General features: G+C 35.3%; 1 protein-coding gene across 2 annotated transcripts in view; it reads right to left on the minus strand.

Annotated features, from left to right (window-relative positions):
- The window catches only part of TMEM26 (transmembrane protein 26), a 47571-nt gene that overhangs the window by 17109 nt on the left and 4300 nt on the right, over positions 1–26162 (minus strand). For both annotated transcript variants that reach the window (XM_003903916.5, XM_021943428.2), the window contains exons 2-4: positions 13019–13097; positions 8045–8158; positions 5745–5965 (exon numbers count right to left, since the gene is read on the minus strand). In XM_003903916.5, the coding sequence (XP_003903965.1) occupies positions 5745–5965; positions 8045–8158; positions 13019–13097 (414 nt within the window). The remainder of the gene's footprint in view (positions 1–5744; positions 5966–8044; positions 8159–13018; positions 13098–26162) is intronic.

A 26162-nucleotide genomic window follows, 5' to 3' on the forward strand; every position in this document is an offset into this window, starting at 1 on the left:
TAAGAGGAAATAGAATATCTAAATAGACCTATATAAAGTAATGATATTAAATTTATAATTTAAAAAATCTTCCCACAAAATAACCTTGGTCCAGGTGGCTCCCTAGGTGAATTCTATAAAATATTTAAAGAAGAAATAAGACCAAACCTATGTAAAATCTTTCAGAAAATAAAGAAGGAATACTTCTTGAGGTATTTGATGAAGTCAGCATTACCAAAGACAGAAAAAGATATCATTAGAAAAGAATACTATAGATCAATATGACTCATAAGCAAATGTTAGCAAACTGAATCCAATAACATGTAAAAAGTATTACAGACTGGGCACAGTGGCTCACACCTATAATCCTAGCACTTTGAGAGTCTTAGGTGGGGGTACTGAGACCAGACGTTCAAAAGCAGACTGGGAAACATATGGAGATCCTATCTCTACAAAACATAAAATAAATTAGCCAGGTGTGGCATGTGCCTGTGGTCCCAGCTACTTGGGAGGCTGAGCTAGGAAGATCACTTGAGCCCAGGAGGTCAATTCAGTGGTGACCACACTGGGTGGTACCTGGGCCTGGGCTAAAGGGCAAGACCCTGTATCAAAAGAGAAAAAATGTCAAAGTTGGTTTAACATCTGAAAATTAATTAGTGTAATATATTGTTTTAATAGAATAAAAGACAACCAACACTTAATTATCTTAATAAAAGCAGGAAAAGTATTTAACAAAATTTAACACACACCAAAAAATAATTCCTAATAATCTACAAATAAAAGGAAATTTCTTCAAACTGGTAAAGGGCATCTATACAAACCCCACAACTAATATCATCTTTAATATAGCCAGACAGAATGCTTATCTTTTGAGATTGAAATGTCTACTCTTACTACTTCTATTTGACATTGAAAGAAGTTTTTTTCAGTGCAATAAGGCAAGAAAAATAAATTAAAGGCATACGGATTAGAAAGAATCAAAACAGTCTGTTCACAAGCAGCATGATCTTGTAAGGAGAAAACTTAAGGGATAAAACTAATTAGCAAGTTGAGCATGGCTGTGGTAGTAGATCATCATATAAAGTAAACTGTGTTTCTATTATAGCAATGAAAAATGTGAAAATAAAATTTAAAAAATAATTCCACTAGTAAGAGCATCAAAAAGAATAAAAACTTAGGAAATAGTTAAGAAAAGCAATACAAGCCTTGCACACCGAAAATTACAAAACATTGCTGAGAGAAATTAAGGAATATCTAAGCAAAGGATGAGATATTTTGTGTTCACAGATTGGAAAATTTAATATTGTTAAGATGACAATTCTTCCCAAATTGATCTTTAGATTCAATTCATTCTCTACCAAGAGCATAGTAAGTTTTTTTTTAATTTTTTTACCCTTTCTACAATTTGAAAGGAGAATTTTAACAATTATATAAAAATGTAAAGCACCTACAACAGCTAAAACAAATTTTAAAAGAGCAATTCTGGAAGACTTACAATATTCAATTTCAAAACTCACTATAGCTATATAATCATGATAGTGTGGTATTGGTATAATGACAAATATATAAAACAATGGAACACAACAGAAAGTCCAGAGAAAAAGCTTTACATCTGTGATCCATTGATTTTTTGACAACGATGCTAAGGCAATATAATAAAGAAAGAATCCTTTCAACAAATGGTACTGGGAAAATTAGTCCCAGCTGGAATGGGGCAGTGCCAAAAATAAAAAATAAACTTGGAACCTTACCTCCCACTGTACACAAAAATTATGTGAAAACAGATAATAGAAACAAATGTAAGAACTAAAACATTCTGTAAGTGTACGAGCCCATTTTCATGCTGCTGATAAAGACATACCCGGCACTGGGTAATTTGTACAGGAAAAAGAGTTTAACGGACTTACAGTTCCACATGACTGGGAGCCCTCACAGTCATGGGGGAAGGCAAGAAGGAGCAAGTCACATCTTAGTGGCTGACAGCAGGCAAAGAGAGCTTGTGCAGGGAAACTCCCACTTTTAAACCATCAGATCTTGTGAGACTCATTCACTATCACAAGAACAGTGCAGGAAAGACCTGTTCCCATAATTCAATCTCCTCCCACCTGGTTCCTCCCATGACACCTGGGAATTGTGGGAGTTATAATTCAAGATGAGATTTGGGTGGGGACACAGCCAAACCATATCAATAAGAAAACAAAAGAAATTATATTTCTCATTTAGGGTTGGGAAAATAGTTCCTAGATATGACACCAAAAATGTGAAAGAAAATATTGATCGATTTGAACTTCTTTAAAATTTTAAAAATGTGTTTTTCAAAAGATAACATTAAAAAATTTAAAAACAAGCTGAACACAGGGAAGAAATATTTATATTTAGACATTTGATAAAGGACTTGTATCAAGGATATATAAAGAATTTTTACAACTCAATAATAAAAAGGCAATACAATAGAAAATGAAGGAAAATATACAGACACATCACCAAAGAAGAGATATGAATAGCCAATATTCCAATGAAAAGATGCTCAGCAACATTAGTTGTTAAAGAACTGCAAATTAATGTCCTGGTGAGATACCACTCTACATCCATCAGAAGGGTATAATAAAAAAGACTAGGGGGGAAACAATTGTTGATAAGGATGTAGAGAAAATGGAATCCTCATACATTGCGGGTGGGAATATAAATTAATACAGCCACTTTAGAAACATCTCAGCAGATTATTAAAAAATTAAAGCTATACTTAGCATATAACCAGCCATTCCACTCTTAGGTGTCTACCAAAGAGAAACGAAAACATAGCCAGGCAAAAGACTGTCAGTGAATCCTCTTTGCAACATCATTCTTAGTATCAAAAAGCTGGAAGTTATCCACATGTACATCTACTACTGAATGAATAAACAAAATGTGGTAGATGCGTTTAATGGAACACTAGCAACTAAAGAGGAGCTAAACATGAAACAACATGGATGAATCCCAGAAACATTATGTTACATAAAAAAGCCACACATAAAAGAGTACACATTTTATAATTCAATTTCCATGAAATTTCTAAGAAAGAGAAATCCACAGAGACATAAAGTATATCAGTGGTTGCCTGTTAAGAGTGAAGATTGACTGCAAACAGCCACAGGAATCTTTTGGGAGTGATGGGAATGTTCTAAACCTGTATTGTGGTTATGGATAAACAAATCTATAATTACTAAATATCATTAAACTATAGAATTACAGTTGAAATTTGTGTTATTTAAACCATAACTTCATAAAGCTGTTCAGAAAAAAATGCAGTCAGAAGCTTTACAAATCTATGTAAATGCATAAAACTTAGGTAGATGAACTTTAATGTGAGCCAAAGGAAGGAAATTTATTTAATAAAAAATAGAATTTGACATATTAGCTAGAAAATGGGGAAGAGATTTAGACATTTTTGTGATGTAGATATCATTGTAGGCTTTCTCCTAAATCTATCAGCCCAAACTATGGATTAAAACATTAGAAAAAGTGAAATGTCATAATAATAGGCAATGCTGAGTAGACTACAATGAAGTGATCCCTTCTTCTATTAGATATAAATATCTTTTACTTATGTATTAAGATTATTCTTCATGATTATCCTCTTGAGCCTAAAAGGGAAGGCTTATGTCCCAGTGGGAAAGGATTAAGGGTCTTCCTCCTTGAAAAGATAGATATTTGCAGTGTCAATTCTTGCAGTATAGGTGAGAACCAAAACAAGAAATCAGAACATGAAAGCTAATTTCTAGGAGAGAGAAAAATTTTATATTCTTCTTGGGCTTTCACTTTGGGAGGGTTTTTGGGAGAGTGGATATTTGAGTAATAGAGGCACATAGGACTTGAATGGGAATTACAGAAGGCTACCGTCACAATGTGGTAATATTAAAAATGAAAATGACTTCAAACTGAGACAATGAAAATTGAAAACAAATTTTAAAAACAGTAACCATTAAAAACTATGACATAATTTATTGGGCTCCATTAAACATCAGCTTTCCTAGGATATGATACAAGTTTAAAATGATAAAAATATATATTTATGAAGCATTCAGAGTAATTTGTAGGTGATAGAAGAAATTGGGGGTATTTATGGTGTCTTGAAACATCAAGTACTCCTAAATTCTTGCTGAATTGAAATAGTCTTAATTGAGATAGGCCTGTGTGTCCTTCTACTAATACTTGCTCACAATTTGTTCCCCAATCTCTGCCTAGCTCAGTGCTTGACACATTAGATAACAAATCAGTACTGGGTGAGTGAAAAAATCCCTTATGGTTTTCAAGATTTGGGTGTTTTTTTTGTTTGTTTATTTGGGTTTTTTGTTTGTTTTGTTGGGCAAATCTACTTTTATTCACAAAATTATTTAATATTCAAACTTTATTGGAAAACACAGATCTATAAATTGCTCCTTGGTGTCACTTCTGGATGGGACTACCAACAGTCCATTAAGATAACCGAGTTAGGCATTTCTTATAATTTTATGACTGGCCCCACAAAACATATCCCTCCTTACTACCTCTTTTACTACCCTATGTTTTCTCCCATCTCCCTAAATGTTTTGCATGTACATGTTTATTTCTACATAGGTGGAGTTAATTATGTTTGTTTTGTGATGTCCCTGTCACTTTTATATGCTCTGTCATGATTTCTTGAAGTTTTTCTTGTAACAACATTGTATTTTATTTGAAAATACATTTTACAATGTAAAGCATTGACCATACTTAAGACATTAAAACTACAGAACTAAAATCAACACTATGACGATAATGAATCAATTTAGATTGGATTTTTTAAAAAAATATGTCAACTTAATAAGCTATGAGAAAAATTAGTATAAATGAAACAGGAAATTATCTTGTAAAGGTAGCTCATGGTTATAAATATAATTTGTGCTATAATTGGGATATTAAATTTACTTGGTAAGTTAGTGTATTTTGTTGAGCTTTATGTTTTGTTGTTTGAGAAGCACAGCATAAAGTAAACTGTAGCATTAAAAGCCAGCCTCATTCCAATTTATTTTTATGGCATAGTGCAAAACAACCCAAGCTTAAAGTATATTCGGGCATTGAGACTTAAATCCCTAATGGTAAGGAAGTCGTTCCGTAAACAGATGTGATCATGGATTCTGAGTTTATTTGCTTGTGGCAAAAATAAAAGTACCAACTCAATAAGTTTTAATTTATAGGCCTCTACACCAGAAAGCCTTTGGGCACTTTGAACAAAACTGACTAAAAATAAAATTTAGTAAAATAAAACCTCTGCCCCATTCTCCATTTACACCAGGGAATGCAAATCCCCAAATGGATAGGAAGAGACTTCTCCATATCTTCTCTCAGTGCTCTCTTATACTGTAGCTGTGCTGTGTTCTAGGAGAGGCTTTTATGATTGGCTATGCTTCTCACACTTAGGAGTGGAAAAGAGGGGTTAGGGATGGTCATTCCACTTTAGGTTTTCAGAGAACCATGACTCTATCTAACCTATAGTCATGAAAACATGCAGAGCCTTTCTGTTCTCGCCCACAGAGAATATTATGTGTCTCTTTCTCTAGCAGAAATCTCTTTTATGTATTTGTCAAAAAGCATAAAGACTGTGCTGGTTTCTAATATGCAAAGAGCAGCAAATTCTCTGATCCTAACATTGCATATAAAATATACTAAAAATTCGAATTCATGTGATATACAAGTCATAGAACCAAGAGACAGGTGCATGGTCTTGACCCTGAAAACAACGTGTTTTTGTTGCAAGGAACGCTCACCTCACATTTTGTTCTTCTAGGGTCTCACTTGTGAATTCCAGTATGTCAGCCGCTGTCCCCACAAACATAAGAAGAAGTTGAGAGAGTTGATCTCGAGTGATCCCGACTCCAATGGGTAAAAGCCATCTTCCAATTATTAGCATTAACAGGAATGTTTGATGGAGTCCCAATGTCCAAACTTTCTCACAAACTGTAGATAAGTTATTCACAAATACTTTGGCCTGTTTAACAGAAATGTCATACAGACAGAAGGATTATGAGCCACCACTTGAGAAAGAAATATTTTCTTCACCATGATTTCAATCAAGAGTTTGCTTTTGTAGACAGTCATTTTCAGGAGTTATTCTTTACTTGCTAAAGAAAGTAAAATGCCTTTCAGCTGAACACTCTGGAAAAAATAAAGAGCTACTGTGGTCCTTAAGATGGGGGTGCCTATAACTAGCAAGTAATTTAAGCCTTAAACTTAAAAGTGGGATTGTACCATATGGTATTTAAAGAACCAATTTTACAATGTTTTAAAGATCATGTCTCATTTTATTACACTGTGTAACAAAAAATAACACATAGCAAAGTTTTACAAAATCCATATTAATAGCACAAAAACTTCCTATATTTTTAATAGATTTTAAAATCTGAATTTACTAATCTTGAAATATTTTTAGCATTGTACAAATCTTCCCTTTTTTTTTGCTTTAAAACTCTATTATAGCTAAACATAAAAATGTAATAATGTTTATCAATTACCTAAATGTAAAGAAAGAGAATAACTATAAAATTATTTTTACTCTGAGTACATAACATATTATTCAATAATCCATAAGCCAAAGCAAATTTTACTCTGCCATTATGCTTAGACCTAGAAAAATTTACATCCCACCAGTGTATTCTGGATGACAACTCTTGCCCAATTACCTTCTAAATAAGTATCAAAGTGTACTATTGCCCCTACAAGGACTTAGGTCTCCAGTGGATAATGATTCCAACTTACTTATGGAAGTGACTTCACTGTTTGTGCAAAATTCATTTATCCCTCTCCATCACTTGCTGATATCAAATGCACAAGGGAGGATAAAAGACGAGGCATAATGCTATCCTGATTGAAGCCAGACATGAAAATGAATAATCTTCCATTTGTACTCTTTCTGATATCAGTACTATGAAACTTTACATACATCATATTTAATTTATACAGAAAGCATACTAGTAAATATTAATAATTTTGATTGTCAGATGAAAAACTGAGAGAGAACCTAAGTGATTTGTCCAGACTGATGTAAATAAATTGTGATTGGGGCTTGAATTAGAACCCAAGGTTCATTCCACTAAACCTCACAGAACTAATAGTGCATCTCATTATTGAAAATACGTTTCAGTGATAGGGGCCTTTTCCTTTTTAAACAGGTCATGGTCAGTTTGCCATGTAACAGCCTTATGAAGAAAAAGAAAGGGATTCTGTTTTGGCCAGAAATCTTCTCTATTTTATTAATAAACAGCTACAAAATACATATGGTGGAGTCCCTAGCTAATTCAATAAGACAAGAAAATAAAATAAAACGTATAGGGAAGAAATAAAATAAAAGAAATAAAACTGTCTCTGTTCACAGTTGACATAATTGTTTAGGTAGAAAATCCCAAAGAACTAGCAAAAATAAATAAATAAATAAATAACCTCCTGGAACTAGTAAACGTTTATAGCAAGGTTGTGGGATAAAAGGTTGATATACAAAAGTCAATCTCTTTCCTATATACCAGCAGAGAATAAGTGAAATTTGAAATTAAAAACAAAATGCCATTTTTATTGGCATCCACAACAATGTCATGTAGGTTTATCAGTTTTAACAAATGCACCACTGTGGTGCAGGGTATTGATGGATGAGGAGGCTGTACATGAATACAGAGTATATGGGAAATCTCTGTACCTTCCTCTCAATTTTTGCTGTGAATCTAATATTCCTCTAAGAAAGAAAGTCTTAAAATTATCATATCCCAATTTTTTAATTATATCATTGCTTCATAAATGTATATGTCTCTCATTGTGCACACATTATCCTCTTTAAGTGTTCCTTAATGAGGCAGGTTAAATGTATCTATTTATACATAATGTATCAATGCATATATTTATGCATATTAAATATGTTTAATAATTTTAAAATGTAATTATTTTGTGAATTCATGAGCCAAATAATGGATAACTTTCTTCTGAAAAGAATTAGCTGGGAGAGGTGTATAGCAAGTAATTGAGGATTATACCAAGTCCACCATTTGCTAGATCCTTTAATGTACAGTGGAAAAGCTCTCACCGTCTCAATGAGATCATCAGCTCTACTGATTTGTTCATTGGATGTCAATGTTTGATTGAAGACTTCTTTTCTGCTGATATTCTGTGATGTTCCTTCAGCCTGGATACTGCAATACTAAGAATGGGGTCGGGGAAGGCAATTGTGGCAAAAAATTAGCACAATATGGTAGAGCTCAAAACATACAGTATGTCTCATAATATATAGTATATAGAGTTCAATCTGTTCAAGAGATTATGAGCAGATATGCAAAGTTTATACAGCATATACATAAACATTTCCAAAAAACAGAATATAGGCCTGAGATGGAAATCCACTTTTTAATCTATATGAAAAGAGTGTCAACTATACAAAATCTTATTTTTCCTTAGGTCGATGAGGATGCAAATACTGAGTCATTGCAGAGAGCTGTAGAATTTATAGATTGGTAACTGAGATTCCTTTCTTAAACCCTGCAAGAATTTAAAACCAAACAAATAACCAGTGACAACAATAAAACATATATGATCCTGGTCAAGGAAATTATGGTGATTTTTTTTTTCTTTTTGTACTTTTATTTTAGGTTTTGGGGGTTCACGTGCATGGGTAAAGTGCATGTTGTTGAGGCTTGGTGTATAAAGAATTCCATCACCCAGGTAGTGAGCAGAGTACCTGAGAAGCAGCCTTCCAATTCACACTTCCCTCCATCCCTCCCCTCTCAAGTAGTCTCCAGTGTCTGTTGTTCCCATCTTTGTGTCCATGTGTATTCAGTTTTTAGCTCCCACTTATAAGTGAGAACACGTGGTATCTGGTTTTCTGTTCCCGTGTCAGTTTGCTTAGAATACTAGCCTCCAGCTTCATTCATGCTACTGCAAAGGACATGATTTAGCTATTTTTATAGCTGTGTGGTATTCCACAGTGTGTGTCTGTGTGTGTATATGTGTGTGTATATAGTATTTTAAGAGTTTGTTTCTTATCCAGAAGACTCTTTATCTAAAATATCATATTGCTTAAGTAAATAATACAATCATTTTTAATCCTGTCAAGCACTGAAACAACCTAAAAAATTAGCATGTTCACCCACCAAAACATACATTTTAGTGACAGTGTAAAAGCCACTTTAGGTTTATGGAGAATTCAACAATAGACATAAAAAGTGGCATTTTTCCTTTTTTGTTTCTTCATTTTGTATGAGAATTTCTGCAGGTGAATTGTGCATGATATTTATCGACCGTATGCTGGGAATCCGAGGTAAGAGAAGGAAAAATTATATAAGAGAAGAAAGGGGTGACACTTGAAAATGTAGCTGTACCCAATGCATATTTTACAAACTGGCTTAAAAAAAAGTTGAAGGTTGTTCAAACATCTGCAGTGCTAACATATTTTGAAACACACACACACATTCACCACCACCACCACTACAACCACCATACATCCACGATCACACATTTGTATTTAGAGAGGACTTATTTTTTAAAAAAATTAAAGCTGTAAAAAGTGTATTTTTCTTCATCATTCTGGATACATCATCGACTACTCTATAAGCTACTTGAAAAAGCAGAAAAGAAAGTCTGCAAGAAGCTGTTTTTTCTACCCTCTATCCAAACAACTAGTATTATGGTTGAAATGACAAGAATAATTAAGAAAAATGGCCATATGCCATATCTGTAGGAGCAAAAATACAGTTGTTTGCACACTGTGTGTGTGTGTGTGTGTATATGTGTGCAGCTAAGGCTCCAAAAAAAACAGATAATGAAGATAAAAATTAAATCTTTAACCAAGCAACAAATTTTCATTGCAAAGCATGTTGGTGACTTTATTTATTTCCATAGGAAAAACATTTGGACCATTCTGTAGGCATGAAAACAGACTATGTATTAAAAGTGGTGACCTTAATATGTTTTTGACATTCTTAAAACTAAAAATACATAAACATCTTTTTATTTAAGAAAAAAGGTCATGCTTTAGTGCAGTAGAAGATAACGTGGAAGCAAATAGCTTCATAGTCCATATTATGGTATTAAGACTTATCTGAGTTGCTCTCCACTCCTGTTACTCTATTTGTCACAGATTGATAAGATTTTCCTCCAAGTGGCCTCTACATTGGGACTGCAATGAATAAGTGACTTCACTCTTAAAACCTAGCCTGACTTGTATTGTTTTGGGGATTATACTGTTTACATTCTGCCTTGTATAGGTGAGTTCACATAGATTATCGGGGTATCAACATGCCTTTTTTTTTTAATAGGCTGTGTCTATTAAACTCTTATTAGCTTCAAAAATATTCCTCTGTGTCCAAGAAATTGTGACAACAAGAAGACCAGAATGTTTCCATTACTTTAATCTTGTCACTTCTTAAATGGACCTGAGAGCTAAGGTCACAATCATTGTCATGAACGTTTTGTTCCCATACATGTAGACCCAACCAGATTCAGCAATGAAGGTAAGAAATTAGTCATCTAGGAGAAATGTCTCATGAAATAGGTCAGGATATTTTCCTAATGCCAAGTCATGGGTTAGAACATATAGTATATAGAGTAAAGGGAAAATGTGAAAGAAAATTAAACTACTCTTTTCTACAATGAACAACTCAGATAATTCTGATGCAAACGCCTCTAAAATACAGAACAGATAGCTGAGAAGGGCAATATGGTCTAATGGACTAGATATCCGTTAGGTTCTAGGCCCCAGCATTACTGTGTATTTACTGTATCAACTTAGGAAAATTACTTAACCTGTCTGAGCCTCAGGATCCTCGTCTTTCAAATAGAAATGTACGCATCATGCCTAACTTCTGTAGTTGTTGGGTCCATATATGTGAAAACATTTGTGAAAGTACAGGAGACTACCTGAAGAAAAGTGATTATTATCACTCCCAAAATGTTCTAAATGAGTACGCTAGAAGAATTGCTGTAACTCCCTTTATTCTGCCATTTCTTCTTCCTTTAACTGCAATTCCAATGCTTTCTTTCTCTCTTACTATTTTTCTACTTTCATTTCTGCTCAGTCTGCCCAATTCAATCTCTGGGCATTCATTTTAATTCAGTGTCAAAATGAGTTAAATCCATTACTACTAAAGGTTCAATTTCTTTTGTAGTATGAAAATTAGAGAGCTACTGCTTGGGGCTCAAAAATCTTTTTTTTATTAAAAAGGGAGCTTTTGGTTGCACATTATTTGTTGTAATGGGATTTGACCTGTATATCAATTAATTGTGCAACAAATTTATATTATAAAAGCATTTAGGGAAATGAATGGTTATTGTGTATGATAGCCATGTCATAGAATTGGATGTGAAAGAAACAATTGATTCAAATCACTAGAGCTTATTTTCATACCCTTGAAAGTAGTAAGTAGTAGAGATTGAAACAGTCCCCTAACTCTTTACAGTATAGTTTTAAAAAGCTATGATAACTTGAACCAAAAATATACAGTTACAAAAACACTTTTGCTACAGACATAGGAATAGTCTATATGACTTTAGTGATTTTTAGCAGGAGATTAAAGGGAGAAAAATGTTTTCTTTATCCCTACATTCTTGGTACTTGCTTGTGGAATTCTTCAAAAGTAGTCCACAGAACTAAATTCCCCTTTGTGTGCCTATAATTTGGAGCAAGCCTTTTACAGATAAGGTTATACATTGGAGGCAGATAGGGTTACATATTGGAGGCTTAACCTTGCTATAAAATGACCAATTATAACAAAGAAATCTATGTAAGTCCAAATTCTCGCAGATCTTTTTAAAAGTATTTTATCAGTGAAGGTGCCGAAATATTACTAGGTCATAACTACATTTCTCTGTAACGTAGTCCTGTAACCTGAACTATGAAGTCAAAGCTGGAATCTGATGGACTTTAGTAATTTGGCCTCCCCAGCATTGAACAGGAACATCAACAGCAGTATATGACTGCACCCAACCTAGAGACTGCTTATTAGAGCTGTCTGTGTAGAAAATAACTGTTTTAAAAATATCTGTAATAAATTAGGGATTCTTATTGGAAGCTACTTTTTTTTTTTTTTTTCTTTTGAGACGGAGTTTTGCTCTGTTGCCAGGCTGGAGTACAGTGATGCAATCTCGGCTCACTGCAACCTCCACCTCCCAGGTTCAAATGATTCTCCTGCCTCAGCCTCCCGAGTAGCTGAAGCTACACGTGTGCGCCACCAGGCCCAGATAATTCTTGTATTTTTAGTAGATAAAGGGTTTCACCATGTTGGCCAGGATGGTCTCCATCTCTTGACTTCGTGATCCGCCCGCCTCGGCCTCCCAAAGTGCTGGGATTATAGGCATGAGCCACGGCGCCCGGACGCAAGCTACTATTTTATTTTTAGGACAATGTGATCTTCTAACACATATAAACCCACCTTCCACGTCGTGGGTCCTACGACTCCTCTCCTTTAATCTTAGTTTCAGGGCTCTAGGAAAGAATTTCTTTTTTACTAAGGCAGCCCGTGGGACTCCCAAAAATTAATCTCCTGTAATCTGTATAACCTTCATTTTAAAACAGACTATTTTAAATGGCTCCTATAAGTTTAATTGTATTTCTATAGCTGAGTACAGATAAGGGTTTTGTTTCTGTTTTTGAAATTCCTAAGTGTCACTTTACAGAATGCCAGATCATTGAGGCGTGCCCATTCTTAGCACAACATAGAAACTCACTGAAGCTGGAAGGATTGAAATCAAATTTCCATACCCCCAGGTAAACTCTACCTGTAGGCCCCTACCTATAGGGTGGGGGCCAGGGGAAGTCTTAGTAATAAGATCTCTAACACAAAATGTTAATTCACTATATAATCCTAAATCTTACAAAAATGTAATATTTTTTATTGGGGCTTTTATTGGCAAATCATGGATTCACTTCCTTTTGCTGATAGCCTCTTATTTATTCAATTCTTGATAACTCCAGTTACTTAGAAAAGTGCATTCCTGAAATAAATTGGATCATACTGTGAAAGTAGCTTATTGCTGAATATGTCAATTCCTACTTTCCAAAAAGAGGTACCTGGGTCTCATGGTGCAATTCAAGAAGCCATAATGATGGAACGATGCTAATCAGATATAAAAATATGGCTGGCGAAAACCTGTGAAAAGAGAGAAGAAAAAATAGTTTAGCTAATTTAAGCTAATTTTTCAAAAAAAAATTAAGAGGAAGAATGAAAAACAAATGCACATACTCTGACCACATTGAGTCGAACCTTTTTATCTCAAGTGTTTATTTCAATGAAGGAAAAAGCATTATGTGATTTCCGCCATATGGATTACAAAGAAACAAAGTAACTGTAAAAGGCACTAGCAGCTGTCATTCTCACTGAATTTCTAATCCAATTAATAGACATTAATTTTGATATGGTTTAATGGGACACTGCCAATTAGTTTCAGGCACTACACTGGATATTTTGTATTTCATATGTTTTACAAAAAGCAAACACAGCAGCAGTAAATGTTGGATTTATTAGACATTACAATTTCAAGATTTGGCTACATTTTTCAACATTAACCTGGAATTCTGAGAGCTCAAACAATAACATGGTGTTAGAACACAAAAATCAGATGATAAGGACTAAGAATGAGAGTAACCCATTGGCTTTGTGCGTGATTTGCTAAACCTATAAAATAAAAACACAAACAACCAACAGTGTAAGCCTTTGGTATTTTTTAAAGATATCTATATTCACTGTTTTCTCATTCAAAATTCAGAGCGGAATCTGAAGAGTGGACTTTTGTGATCCAGCACACTCAGGTTTAAATGCTGGTTTTGGCACTGACCTCTCAGTTTGTTTCCTAATCCACAAAAATGTCACTATATCAGCCAACACAGGCTGCTGTACAAAAATACCATACACTACGTGACTTAAACTACAGACATTAATTTTCTCAGTAGCTCTGGAGGCTGGAAGTCTGAGGTTAAGGGGCCAGAAGAGTGGGATTCTGGTGAGGGCTCCCTTCCTGACACGTAGACAGTGCCTTCTCCACGTGTCCTCAGATATCTGTCTCTTCCTCTTCTTATAAAGCCTTCAGTTTTATTGGATTAGGACCCTATCTTTATGACCTTATTTAACCTTAATGACCAAATTAATCTCCAAATATTGTCACATTTGGGATTAGGACTTAAATCTAGAAATCTGGAAGGGGGCACAATTCAGCAGTTACATTCATCTCACAGAGTTTTTTGTTTTACTTCCTGTAAAGCAGTGCCTGGCAGTGGTGGGAATTCAATAATAGGTAGATATTACTAGTATTATTATCAGACATGGTACAACATAAATGTTTCCTTAAAATGCTGAAATAAGAAAAATAACATACTTTCCAAATTTATTTCTTCAAATTGGTCCCGGCACAGTGGCTCAGGCCTGTAATCCCAGCACTTTGGGAGGCCCAGGCAGGTGGATCACTTGGTCAGGAGTCCGAGACCAGCCTGACCAACATAGTGAAACCCTGTCTCTACTAAAAATACAAAAAAATAACCAGGCATGGTAATGTGGGCCTGTAATCCCACCTATTTGGGTGGCTGAGGCAGGAGAATTGCTTGAACTCAGAAGGCAGAGAGGTTGCAGTGGGCTGAGATTGGCTACTGCACTCCAGCTTAGGCAACAGAGCAAGATTCCGTCTCAAGAAAAAACAAACAAACAAGCAAACAAAACAAATTGAACTTTATCTTAGAGGACTCTTGCATTACAGAACATCTCAAAGTCAAAGTTATGTCACTATAATTGTATTAAAATGCTTTTAATACACAGCAATAGTTTGAAATGACCTAGAAAATAGAAATGTTAATTGCTCAACAAGTAGAATTATTTGAGATGAAATGTTACCCAAACAATGTTATTATAATTCAGGAGAGAAAAGTGAAATGAAAAGAGAAAATTTAGAATGATATTTTTAAAGGCTATTAATTCTTTCACTAATAACTTTTTTCAACTTCTAGAGAAAGGAAGGGAGAAAGGGCAAGAGAAAGAGAGGTCTCTTAAAAAATCAATATTTAATATAGATACTCCCCCACCTTTGATTTCCTGCGAAAACCAATTTCGAAACAAAAGGTTATGGGTCATGATATTATTAAAATCTGTCTTGGAGGATGGTGAAGCTGTAGAGAGATATCAAAAGCCCATGTTTAGCATGCTCTTAAAAAGAAAAGAACAATTAACTTTTTGACCTCACATATCAAAGGAAACATCAGGAGATAGTATTTCCCTTGTGAAACTGGGAAAGAAAGTGAATTCTAGGTCAGAGGGACAGTAGGAATATGCATATTTTTGTTTGGAGACATCAAATGTTGGCTGGATTGCAATTTTGTTGAGTCTCTTGGGATTAATTTTGAGACTAACCCCTCCCTAACAATAATGTAACAATAATAATCTAGGGAAACCATAGCCTGAACATATAATAGCTCTTGAAAAAGGTTAAAAATAAAACAAACAACACCCTTAACATCTTCTATGCATAAGATTTATTTCTATAATTGGAAAAAAGTACTATCCTGTTTCAACGTATTTCCTCTAACTGGGAAACTGGTTATATAAACAAACAAACTTCAAGATTCAAGATGTTTTGTGTTGCCTAATAGAAAATCTAAACTCCATAATCTGATATTCGAAGACTTCATTATCTGGTCTTATCTCCACTTTTCCTTCCTCTTCCCTTACCACATCCTATCAAGTTGAGCAACTCAGTAGTTACAACCGACTGTGTATGTTAAATAAAACAAACAAAATGCTTTGGAAAGTTCCTCTCACTTCAATCCTCTTTATTAGATTATTTGACCTAATGAAGAAAGGGGTTAGGAAAAAGGAATCATATTGAGGGCCCAAGAATTAATTATATTCAACTCAATTCTCAGCCTTGTTTAACTAACCATGTGTCTCTGGTAAGAACGAAGTGCTCTCTGCTCTTTCAGTTTGGTTAATCTAAGGAGAGAGGGTCTGCAATGGTTTTACAGCAAATATCTCCCAAAATTATGAAAGCTTATTTTGGAATAAGCTTTTTGGAATAAATTTTATTTTGGAATAAATATATTTTGGAATAAATAAGCTTTCTCTTGCACATCTATCCACCAACATTCTACTTGTATTTGAAAGGCACAGCAGGAATTAATCTTAACCTGTATTTCTCTTGTGGCCCAACACATGCTGTACTGTTTTATAGTTACATGTATATTAGATTTTGCTTTCCTAACATAAGTTCCATGAAGAAAGGTCCTTAGTCTTATATATCTTTATATCTCTTTCCTCTTCTCACTCCTTCATTTTCTCTTCTCCCCAGTGGAATCATAGTGTCTTACTAAGTCTCAAATTAATGCTTATTAAGCAAATGCCTAAATATTTGAATGCCTGAATTTATAAAGGAAGGAAGGACTGAACAAATAAAGTGAATAAAGACTACTGATATCTATAAGGATCTTTCGTTTCAAGAGGTCTGGTATCAAGTAAGCTCTTCTAGCTATGACCCTTGAAATATTATATGTTAGTAAGACCCAGTATAAATTTCAGAAACTTAGAAGACCCAAATTTGAATCCTGCCTTTTCCATGCACTCATCTTTGGAAATTCACAACCTTCCCTGAAACTGAATGTCCTCATCTGTAAGACGGAGAAAACAATACCCATCTCATAGTGTGGTTATGAGGATTAAATAAGACAATGTGTGCCATGAGATTGACACCTTAGGTGCTCAACAAATGTACTTGCTGCTTTCCCTAGACTCAGCTCTGAAAATGTACTCATGGCTACATATTTGTTACTTATGCTTATGAAGGACTCTTAGAGGACAGCCAATTAGGACACTGTTTCTTCATATAATTTATAATGACTTATATTTTTAAACCATGATTCTCAAAACTAAACCTGTATAAGGTCGTGCACACTGGCTCATGCCTGTAGTCCCAGAACTCTGGGAGGCCAAGGTGGGGGGTGAATCACTTGAGGTCAGGAGTTCGAGACCAGCCTGACCAACATGGTGAACCCCCATCTCTACTAAAAATACAAAAATTAGTCGGGCATGGTGACTTGCACCTGTAATCCCAGGTATTCTGTAGGCTGAGGCAGGAGAATTGCTTGAACCCAGGAGGTGAAGGTTGCAGTGAGCTAAGATCACACCACCACACTCCAACCTGGGCAATAGAGCGAGACTCTGTCTCAAAAAAAAAGCAAAAACAAACAAACAAAAACAACAACAACAAAAAAAACTAAACCTATATAAAACTCCTTGAATCAAGGGCCCTTTTCTTTGTACTGTTGAATACAAACATCATTATGCCTAACTTCACAATCAATGTTGAGGCAATTACTGTCACACTGCCATGGTTTGCATGGAGCATTTACCCATCATGACCTATAAGATGCTGCCCACTCAGGGCCCTGCCCACCTCTTGGGCTCTGTTGCTTGCCATTCTTCCAACTGTGTTCATGTAACAGTGTTGTTCTTCCAGTTCTCAAAAAAAACCAAAGTGCTATCCTAACTGAAGCCTTCACACACGTATTTCTCTCTTTAGAAATACCCGCCTCTCCTACTTTTTTAAACTTTATTTTTATTTTTTAAATTATTTTTTATTTTCCATAAGTTATTGGGGTACAGGTGGTGTTTGGTTACATGAGTAAGTTATTTAGTGGTGATTTGTGAGATTTTGGTGCACCCATCACCCGAGCAATATACACTGCACCCTATTTGTAGTCTTTTATCCCTCAACCTCTACCACATATCAGTTATATGGGACTTCAGAAAACTTTCCTTATTCCTTAAGTCTAAATTAGCCCTCTCTGGTCACTTCTGGGCCATAAATTTTCAATATTTATAATTACATATGTGCATATGTAGATGTGTGTGTATTTGATATCATTTAAGTGTTGACTCCAAGCAATTCTAAATAATGCAAGCACCAGAACTGGGTCTGTCCGCTCAAAATTGCAGTCATCTCTTAGTATCTGGGAGGGATTGGTTCTAGAAACCCCGCAGGTATCAAACACTATGAATGCCTAACTTCTTTATATAAGATAGTGTAGTATTTGCGCAAAACCTATGCACATCCTCTCTATACTTTAAATCATCTCTACATTACTTATAATACCTGATATAGGTGTAAATGGTATGTAGATAATTGCTGTACTGTATTGTTTTTTATTTGTATTATGTTTTAGTGTCACATTGTTGTATTTTTTTTTTCCCCAAATATTTTTGATCTGCAGTTGGTTGAATACGCAGGTGTGGAGCCTGCATATATGAAGGGCTGGCCGTATACTCTCTGCTCCTTCCAGAGTATCTGGCATATGATGAGCTTGCCACAAACATTTAGCGATTTGATAAGGCTCTGGTTGATTTACAGTTTCTACTTTTTTGACACTCTGTGGCTGGTTTGACTAAAAATTTCTTCTTGAAATATCATCATAAACTGATTTTTATTGGAAGTTTTACAGACGAAAACTAATTTTATATGTTCTGCTCCTATGAAAAACGTAATATTTTAGCGTGATATCATTGCCACTAATTATTATTTTGTGGGTTTGCAGTATTCTTGATCATGTGTTGTCAGTGCAATTCATTTTTAGAACGAAGAAGAGTGTGAAGTTTAAAAATTAATAAACCAGATTTTATTTTAGTCTTTGTCTTGATGGCATCAAGAGTAAGGAGATATGGAGTACCTTGTATGACGACTAATACCATGGAAAGGTCTGGCCAACTCACAAATCATTTATATCAGGTTTCTGGATAACTGTTTATAAACATACAATATATTGGACTGATAAAAAGCTGATAAGTATATGATTCAATGACTAAGACATGTCCAAGTGAAAAATTTTTACAAATGGACAATACCCTATTACCAGTGAGCTATCTGCCCTTAGAAACTCAGATTTATTACAATCCCAATTACCTGTCAGAATACCAAAGTTGTCCAACATGAATTCTTTAATGCCAAATTACGTTGTTCAACTATTTTTTCATATAAAACCATCTTAAAATCTTTCTTTTCCATGAAGTTGTGTTTTTTTGTTTTAATTCCATAGCTCTTAGCCTACCTACCAATTCTCTCCCAAGTACACAAACAGGAGCACCATCTCAAAGGAATTTTTCTTTATATATTTACTTGTTTATCTAAAAATTCATTTGTTTTGTTTTATTTGTTTATGAAATATATAGGTATATGTGTGTATATATAGGTCTTGCTACATATTAGACACTGCTCCAAGCTCTTGAAAAGCTTTACTCATTGCTTTTGTCAGTTCATTTCATCCAAAAGTAAAATACTATTTACCGTACAAAGTTGTCATTTCAACAAATTATAATGTTTTCTACAAAATGATATGTCATGACATTTAGCAATTTAGCCCTGTAGTAAATTTTATTTACTTTGACTCACCATTAGTCTAGAATTAGGATTCCATTTTCCTCTTTCTAAAAATGACAATTATTAATGTTTTCTTATTGAAAAAAATCATCCACTCATTTTTATAAACAAACAACAATATAAATAAGCCTGTGGAAGAAAAATCAGCCATATCACTACCTTGTTTAGTTTTTCTCTGTCTTCTCATCATGTGTATATATCTGAAAATGGATAATATTTAAGTGAAGCAAAAATAATATTCAAAATGTACTTTAATTGAATCCAGATTTTATTTGTATTTCATTTCTCAATATTTTCTCCTCTACAAAAACAGAGTGAAATTGTAAGAATACTAGACCCAAGTTTCAAAATCTCATGTTAAGTGAGATTTTGCATGTTCTCAGTAAAATTTCTGGAGCAATTTATAAAAATTTATTTTCATGGAAATCAAAAAACTAGGTCATGATATTCTTTTGTAAGTCCCTAAACCTGTCTAACAATGCAAAGGTTGTTTGTCCTTCTTACATGTAGACTCATTTGTCTAAGTGGGCCTTAACATGTACAATTTCCATCAAGGCTGCTTGGCAAGGGCTTTCTGTTAGTGTGTAAGGGGAATATGATGACCAATATAACAACCTCAGTATTTCCTCTATCTCTCTTCAGTTCCTCAAAGTGAACCCAGTGCTTTTGCAGAACACAAAGCCTCTGAATGCCTGGAAAGTCACCAGTGTGACCCCAGCCACCACCCATTAATCTTCTTGACTAGCATGTCCCTCATCACCACCTCCCTTCCCAAAGCCCTTTGCAAGTGCCTGTCCCCTGGCAAGTAAGCCACAACTAAATGGCCAAGAGCTAACGAGAATTCCCCCCAAAATGGAAAACTGAATATAAATGAGAATGTTTTAAAAGGTGCCAAGATCAGGCCGGACATGGTGTGTCACGCCTGTAATCACAGCACTTTGGGAGGCCGAGGCTGATGGATCACAGGGTCAGGAGATCAAGAACATCCTGACTAACACGGTGAAACCCCATCTCTACTAAAAATACAAAAAAAAAAAAAAATTAGCCAGGCGTGGTGGCAGGCACCTGTAGTCCCAGCTACTGGAGAGGCTGAGGCAGGAGAATGGCGTCAACCCGGGAGGCGGAGCTTGCAGTGAGCCGAGATCATGCTACTGCACTCCAGCCTGGGAGACAGAGCAAGACTCCGTCTCAAAAAAAAAGAAAAAAGTGCCAAGATCAGTTGATAGGTTTGTTTATTCAGTGATCTTAAGGACACCAGACAAATAATGACAGAAGAGACAAGGAGGAATTTCAAATGGGTTGAGAAAATCCATTGCAATGAAATCTTTCTTTGTATTTCCAAAGCCCTTGAAGATTGTCTACATTTAGGTTTTGTAAGGAGAAGATACTGCTGAATGTGACTCTTAATTATAATTTTCATTGTTTGTTGTTGCAATTTAAAAAAATAAAGTCATATTCCCAAATAATGATATAAACTGATAGCAAAATTAGTACCGCATATACTTCACTCAGTCTAAAATTTTCCAAGAGTAGGCCTAAAGCAAGCACAAGCTTTATTACAACTGAAGTTGTTCACAAACTCCAGCAATATGTTTCACTATTACTAAACTAGTTAATATGAATTCATTTGAGGATCTACATACTATCTTTCTCATAAAATATTTTAGAACAAAAGAAAATCATGGCATCCTCCTAAATGAATTGTTCCAATTGAAATCCTAACTATCACCATCATGATACTCTTTCAACCTGAAAAGCACATCTTTCTTTTCTGCACTCATAACCACCAGTACCTCAGAAATCATTTACCTCTGAAATGTTCCTTGTCAACAAGCCTACCTTACAGATTGTATCCTGATTCTGCAGGCTTTCCACACTCTCTGACTTAATTTGTGAAAAATTATTTGGTTCTCTAAATGTCATTTTATATTGTTTTCATATAATTATATATATTTTCTATTTTTTATAAAACCACCATCACAGCATCTGGTACAATAAATGCTTATTTAATGAACAAATGAACTTATATTGCTGCCAACTACAGGAACTTTAATGCTCTCTGAGAAAATAAAATGCATTATAATTTTTCTTTGTGTAAGGCTTTAGTTTATTTCATTCTAAGTAAAGACAGTAGTACTTATTTCTGTTCTGTAGAGGAGATTGGATTTTTAGGACAAAAGTTAAAATAGTCTAGAATTTTCCCCCTTTTCTTCATTTTACATCCTGTTTTGGTTTTACAAGAATGTTTGCTTGTGCAAGAGTGCATCTGAGCCAGACACTCTTGTATGTAGTGTGGACTTCCCTACATTGTGTTCTAAGCAAAATCATCACAGTCTTCCTTTAGCAGGTGACTTGAGTTTTACCTACATAATTAAAACAAAACAAAACAAAACAAAAACAGAAAAAAAACACCACCAACAAAACTTTGACGCTTTCTCTACTACAGGCAATCCTTGACCCTAAAAATTACGTAGTAATGTAGTTACTGAATACAAAAAGTAAGAAATAGGTTGATGGAGTAAAGGGAAGACTTAACACAGGATTACCAAGCTTTCAATCCTGGGAAGAAGAATCCTTCTCCAGACCTCTAAGCTGTAGCTTCCCCATCTGCAAACAGAGGCGTAAAGACACTACCAGGGCTATTGTGAGGATTGGATGAGTTGATGCGTGCAATGCCAATGCCTGGCTCAATAAATGTGAGTGCTCACCAGATGCTAGGAATTGTTTTCATTATCTATTATTATCAGTTGTGACCTTGGATAAATGATTTAGTGTTGGTGTGCATTAGTGTACTCACCCTAAATGGTAATTAAGATGGCAACTAATTTATAGAGTCAATGTAAGGATTACATGAGACAAGGGAAAGAAAGCAGGCTGTAGCATTGTCAGTACCCAATAATTGATAAGTGGTACTACCTCCATTATCATCATCACCATCATCACCTTCATCACCATCATCACCACTAGTATTAGAAGACTGTCTGAGAATGGCACCAGCTAATTTATTTTGAGGCTATTTCAGGTAGATTAAAATGTGTATGGGACAGGAAGCTCAATCTGGGAAATAAGAAAGCAAAGGAACACTACAGGAACAGCCCCACCCCCTCATCCAGGGCTACAGCAGCACTGATGTTAGAGGACCTCTTTATGTGCTTAAGGATGATTGATTTTTATTCTAATAAGTGGATAACATTAAGTCAGTTGTACATTATCGACCTCTTTGAGGTAAGTCAGACAAAACAAAGATAAAATGTAACCCATCTCCTTAAATAACTATAGGTAATAGGTTTATATTCAGAGAAAAGTAACAAAATTTGCGTTCACCCTGGCATGTTACATTAACAAGCCTTATATTCTTAATATGATTTCAATATGACTTTCCAAAAAAGTACATTTCATTAAGTGCCTATATTAAAAATTGAGTTTTTAAAAAAAGGGAAAGAAACTGTTATTTTTAACAAAACATTTTATATACTGAAGGCCTAATTGTCCTAGTACCAAGACTTTATAGGAATTTCCAGAGTAGTGGGGAATATACACAGAGGGAGAATAAACCTTGACGTAAATGTGAATTTTCCACTGTTGGAAAAAAGTTAAGCTATTCAGATTTGTCCTGATGCTGTATGCATAATGTCACTGCCGTGAGAAGAAATGCATGAAATTTAAAAGTAGGAATATATTTATGCTGACTTATAGGAGCTGCCCATGCTAATTTATACTTTGTTTTTTTTTTTCCAGTCAAGTACAAGAAGTGAAAAAAATATATCAGTAACCTTAATTTTCAGTTCTAAGTGTCTCAGTTGAACATGATCATAAAGAAAGCATGGCCATCATTCAGTGGTTCCATTTCTTGGAGCACCCATTCTACTTGCAGACATAATTATTACATTGGTCTGAAGTCTTCTGTGAGGCAAAAGAAGGAAATACGACTTCTTGGGAGTAATGCACGGTACTAATTTTTGAAGAAGACTCTTCTTCCTAAACCATGACTTGGATTACTAAAAGCAAAGCCATTTGCTAATAACATTCAGTGTGTGCTTCCCAAAATGATACACATTTAAGTCATCCTTCTGCAGTGAGTTCAAGACTCAGGATATAAAACACACATTCCCACAAACATACAGGAAGATAACAAATACAAGCATACTTTGGTTTCAGATATCTCAATAAAGCAGATCACACAACATTTTTGGTTTCCCAGTCCATATAAAAATTATATTTACACTATACTCTAGTCTATTAAGTGTGCAACAGTATCATGTCTTAAAAAATGTACATACTGGCCCGGTGCGGTGGCTCCTGCCTGTAATCCCAGCACTTTGGGAGGCTGAGGTGGGCTGCTCACGAGGTCAGGAGATCGAGACCATCCTGGCCAACATGGTGAAACCCCGTCTCTACTAAAATACAAAAAAATTAACCAGGCGTGGTGGTGTGCACCTGTAGTCCCAGCTACTCGGGAAGCTGAGGCAGGGGAATGGCTTGAACCCGGGAGGCGGAGGTTGCAGTGAGCCAAGATCATGCCACTGCACTCCAGCCTGGTGACAGAGTGAGACTACGTCTCAATAAATAAATAAATAAGTAAATAAATAAATAAAAATGTTTTATTGCTAAAAAGAAAATGCTGACACAGAGGCACAGAGTGAACACACATGTTGGAAAAACAGTGTCAAGACTTGCTCCCATCAAGGCTACAACAAACCTTAAAAAAAAAGCACTATATGCAAAGCACAGTAAAATGAGGTACGCCTGTAGTATAAACCCTCAGATACACTAAAAAGCTAAAGAGAGATTTCAGGAAAGTTGGACATGAAGTGTGAAGAGGGAGAGAAATTGTTTATCTTCTGAGAGAATTTCCAGTGCCCAAGTTGGCCATATGGAAGTCACAGGGTCTCCTTTCAAATCCCTCTATGTCATCCTCTCTGGGGTCCAAAAAGATTGCAGTGGGGAATGGGGAAGGAAGAATTTTATTTCCAAACCTTCTCTCTGGCATTTTCATAAACATTTTTGATGGAGGAAAGTACATCTTATCACATACTACAGAATTACATCATACAGAGTTCTTCCGCATTGCTCAAAACTTATAAATCAAGATCAAATTTCACACAGTATGCATCTGTTGAGTCTAGGTTTTCAATTTCACTGCTGAACTTTTCAAATGCAATTGAAAGATCTAAACAGATTTCAGTGAGCTTTTTACAAAATTGGTTTGAGTTTGAGATCAGTTTAGGATAGAATCCTTTCTGTTTCCTAACTTGTCTTTTCTGTTTTCAGCTGTGAGCCATCCAGACAATATCTAATGCACAGTGTTTAACATGAGGTATGTAAAGTTAAAGAAATTCAGAAGAGTTTTTAACATGGAGTCTAAGGACACTGGAATAATAAGAAAAAGGGAAGAATAGAAAAACAGTATTAATCGGTCATTTGAGGGTATGTCAGAAAGATTTGAAGGCTCATGAAGATTGTCCCTTTATCTTATCCTCCTCATGCCTGGCTGGCGCCCTCTCTTCTTGAAGGCCTAAGCTCAAAGGTCACATCCCCAGTTAGGACTCTCTGACCATCCAGTGGCACCTTCCCCTGCACACCCCCCTCACTCTGTCACCCAAACCACTGGGGCCTTCAGAGTTCTGATCACTCATTTGTTCAATTTTCTGTTACCTATTCATTCATCTGTTTATTAATTACTTACATCTTTATTTTCTGAGCCCCTTGACTAAAACGTGAGGTTTGCGAGGGCAAAATTTTGACTGTTTATTCACTTCCATATTGTCAGTACTTGAATAATGCCTGACACAATGTAGTAGATGTTCCGTACATTGTTGTTGAAAGAAGAGTGTAAACACTGTGCCCTCTCTAGAGAAACCTGCTCAAGGTTGCCTAATTCACCTGCCCACCCAGGAGGTTCTGTCTCTACATGGCCTTCGCACACCTCTCTACAGATACAGCTCTCACCCATTCTTCCTGCGACAGCTCAAATGCTGTCAAGTTTCCTGTTCCCGACCCAGTATTCAGCAGCACATCCTTTCTCCTTTGAACTGCTGGAGTGAGTAAGACTGGGAACCTGGAGTTTTCACTCTTCTCTCTCAACTGACAACTAACTGGTCCCAAAAGAGATGACTTAATAAGTCTGTGCCTCAGTTTCCTCATCTAAAAATGGGAGAAAACAGAGAAACAAAATAAACCAGATACTGAAAGGATGAAATGGGATCATCTGTGTGGAACACTTGGAAGGTTCTGGAACATAGGAAATGCTAAATATTCATAATTATTCTCATTGCAGCACATTTGAGCACTTCATCAAAATGCTACCTTTTAAAATGTCAACCGTGTTTGTTTTCTGTTTTGTTTTTTTTTGTTTTGTTTTGTTTTTTTTTTGGTCTGGTCACGCAGTGTCTAGCATAGTACCATATCATGCTTGCTCATTAAGCAATTCAAAAATACTTGTTTGATTGAACCTAATAAAGTAAAAGGAAATGAGAGGTAACAAAGCAACGTGACCAAATAGGTGAGCTATTATTTATTAACTCACAAATGATATTTTCCTTGGATTTATCTGGGGAAGAAAGCTCCAGTGCCTAAAATTGTATACTTTTGCCAGTAAGTTCAACTTACCTTTCTACTTATTCTCAGATAATGCCTGCTTTCGAGTGAACAGGCTTCAAACTTGTCACAATCTTAGTAATTTTTTTCTATCCCTGAGGAATATTTTATTGGCTGGAAAGCAGCTGAAATGTTGCCTTTTCTTTGACTTTACCTAAATGGTAATTCACAGATCCATTGGATTGTTGCCCAGACAATAGAAAATCAAATCA

Source organism: Papio anubis, chromosome 11 (genome assembly GCF_008728515.1).
Source record: "Papio anubis isolate 15944 chromosome 11, Panubis1.0, whole genome shotgun sequence".
NCBI lineage: Eukaryota > Metazoa > Chordata > Mammalia > Primates > Cercopithecidae > Papio > Papio anubis.